This window comes from Babylonia areolata, chromosome 30, assembly GCF_041734735.1.
Source record: "Babylonia areolata isolate BAREFJ2019XMU chromosome 30, ASM4173473v1, whole genome shotgun sequence".
NCBI classification, from domain to species: Eukaryota; Metazoa; Mollusca; class Gastropoda; order Neogastropoda; family Buccinidae; genus Babylonia; species Babylonia areolata.
The window spans coordinates 12499714-12502213 of NC_134905.1; the positions used below are offsets into that span (position 1 = coordinate 12499714).

The window sequence follows — 2500 nt, forward strand, 5'->3', positions numbered from 1 at the left end:
CTGCACTGGGTGAGGGGTGGTACAGCCGACATTCTCCTGCAGTCTACACTGGGTGAGGGGTGGTACAGCCGACATTCTCCTGCAGTCTACACTGGGGTTTCAAACCTTACGCCAAAAAGTCGGGAGGGGTGGTGGTGGTGGCTCTGTGGCTCCCTCTGATGGTGGCTGTCAGCCGTCATGACGTGCGGGTCTTTGACGAAGCATGAAGACGGCTGCCTGGTGGCCATGAAGACGGCTGCCTGGTGGCCATGAAGACGGCTGCCTGGTGGCCATGAAGACGGCCTTTGCAGTTAAACAACCACGAAGAGTTGTCTGTGCCGATGTGACCGTCCAGAGGTTGTGCTAATAGGTCGTTGATTAAACTGGTACACTTGTGAAGGGATTGGCTGTACTGCTGTGCGATATCTGCCGTTTGTCTAACAAAAAAAAGAAAAAAAGAAAACGATTTAAGCTTTCATCTTAAAATGCGTTCAGTTCTGAGCCTTTTCAGCGTTTGAAATACATTCTTGTTACACAGTCAATTCTGCGTTCAACCACAAGATAATCTATCAAACAATGCAAAGACTGCAAAAGTAACGTTTAATAATAATAGTGAATTTGTTTTAAAAACAACAACAACAACAAAAACTAACGTCACCAGTGTTACGTCACACAGGAAGTGCAAACGCCTGCGCATAAAGCGGTCTGATTACGTCATCGAGGTGCCGATGAACTACTACCACTTTGAGGTGACGGATCAGAAGTTCCAGAAGAAGAAACGTCTGCCGTCCCTGAGGTCCAATGACTCTGCTGACAAGGTTCGGGCTCAGGGTTCATGGGGGCGGTGTGGTGTGGTGTGTGGTGTGGTGCGGTGTGGTGTGGTGTGGTGTGTTGGTGTGATGTGGTGTTGTGTGGTGTGGTGATGTGGTGCGGTGTGGAGTGGGGTTATATGTTGGTGTGGTAGTGTGATGTGGTGGTGTGATGTGGTGTGATGCGATGTGTTGGCGTGGTGTGGTGTGATGTGGTGCGGTGTGGTGTGATGTGGTTCGTTGGTGTGGTGTTGTGGTGTGGTGTGTTGGTGTGATGTGGTGTGCGTGATGTGGTGTGTGGTGTTGTGTGTGTGGTGTGGTGTATGGTGTGTGTGGTGTGGTGTGGTGTGATGTGGTGTGTGGTGTGGTGTGGTGTATGGTGTGTGTGGTGTGGTGTGGTGATGTGTATGTGGTGTGGTGTGTGTGGTGTGGTGTATGGTGTGTTTGGTGTGGTGTGTGTGGTGTGGTATGGTGTGGGGTCTGGTGTGTGGTGTGGTGTGTGTGGTGTGGTGTAGGGTGTGTGTTGTGGTGTGGGGTCTGGTGTAGGGTGTGTGGTGTGGTGTGTTGTTGTGTGGTATGGTGGTGTGTGTTGTGTGGTGTGGTGTGGTGTGGTGTGTGGTGTGGTGTGGTATGTGGTGTGGTGTGGTGTTTGGTGTGGTGAGGTGTGTGTGTGTCTGTGTCTGTGTGTGCTGTGTGTGCCTATGTGTATCAATGAATGTTCTAGCAGGCGTGAATGTGTATGTTGATACGTGTATATGTCAATGCGCGCGCGTGCATGCTTCCTGTATGCGCGCGAAAGCTGTGTGAGAATGAGTTTAAAAAACAGAAAGAAGAAGAAAACAAACAAAACAAAAAAACCTGTGGATGATTACCAAGATGGCTGCCGTGTGTTCCCCAGGGGCAGAGCAGTCAGGTGCAAGCTAAGAGGGCCAGTCCCGATCAAGTGGGTCTGAAGACTGAGTTCAGGAATGACACGGAGAAAGATCAGACCTACAACTTCAGGTAGGACATAGAGAGAGGGGGCGAGAGACACTGAGAGAGTGAGAGAGAGAGAGAGAGAGGAATACACCGGGAGAGATGGAGACAGACACATAGAGAGGGAGCGAGAGACACCGAGAGAGTGAGAGAGAGAGAGAGAGATACAGAGAGAGAGAGAGAGGGAGAGAGAGATACAGAGAGAGTGAGAGAGAGGGAGGAATACACCGGGAGAGATGGAGACAGACACATAGAGAGGGAGCGAGAGACACTGAGAGAGTGAGAGAGAGAGAGATACAGAGAGAGTGAGAAAGAGAGAGAGATACAGAGAGAGAGAGAGAGAGAGAGAGATACAGAGAGAATGAGAAAGAGAGAGATACAGAGAGAGAGAGAGAGAGAGAGAGAGAGAGAGGAATACACCGGGAGAGATGGAGACAGACATATAGAGAGGGAGCGAGAGACACTGAGAGAGAGAGAGAGATACAGAGAGAGTGAGAAAGAGAGAGATACAGAGAGAGAGAGAGAGAGAGAGAGAGAGAGGAATACACCGGGAGAGATGGAGACAGACACATAGAGAGGGAGCAAGAGACACTGAGAGTGAGAGAGAGAGAGAGAGAGAGATACAGAGAGAGAGTGAGAAAGAGAGAGAGATACAGAGAGAGTGAGAAAGAGAGAGAGATACAGAGAGAGTGAGAGAGAGGGAGGAATACACCGGGAGAGATGGAGACAGACACATA

The 2500-nt window shown here is 50.1% G+C and overlaps 1 protein-coding gene across 1 annotated transcript in view; it reads left to right on the top strand.

The window, feature by feature from the left end:
- Positions 1 to 2500, top strand: part of LOC143275459 (uncharacterized) — a 36337-nt gene that overhangs the window by 3912 nt on the left and 29925 nt on the right. Inside the window, exons 3-4 of the mRNA XM_076579600.1 lie at positions 656 to 797; positions 1687 to 1790. Coding sequence (XP_076435715.1) covers positions 656 to 797; positions 1687 to 1790 — 246 coding nt within the window. The remainder of the gene's footprint in view (positions 1 to 655; positions 798 to 1686; positions 1791 to 2500) is intronic.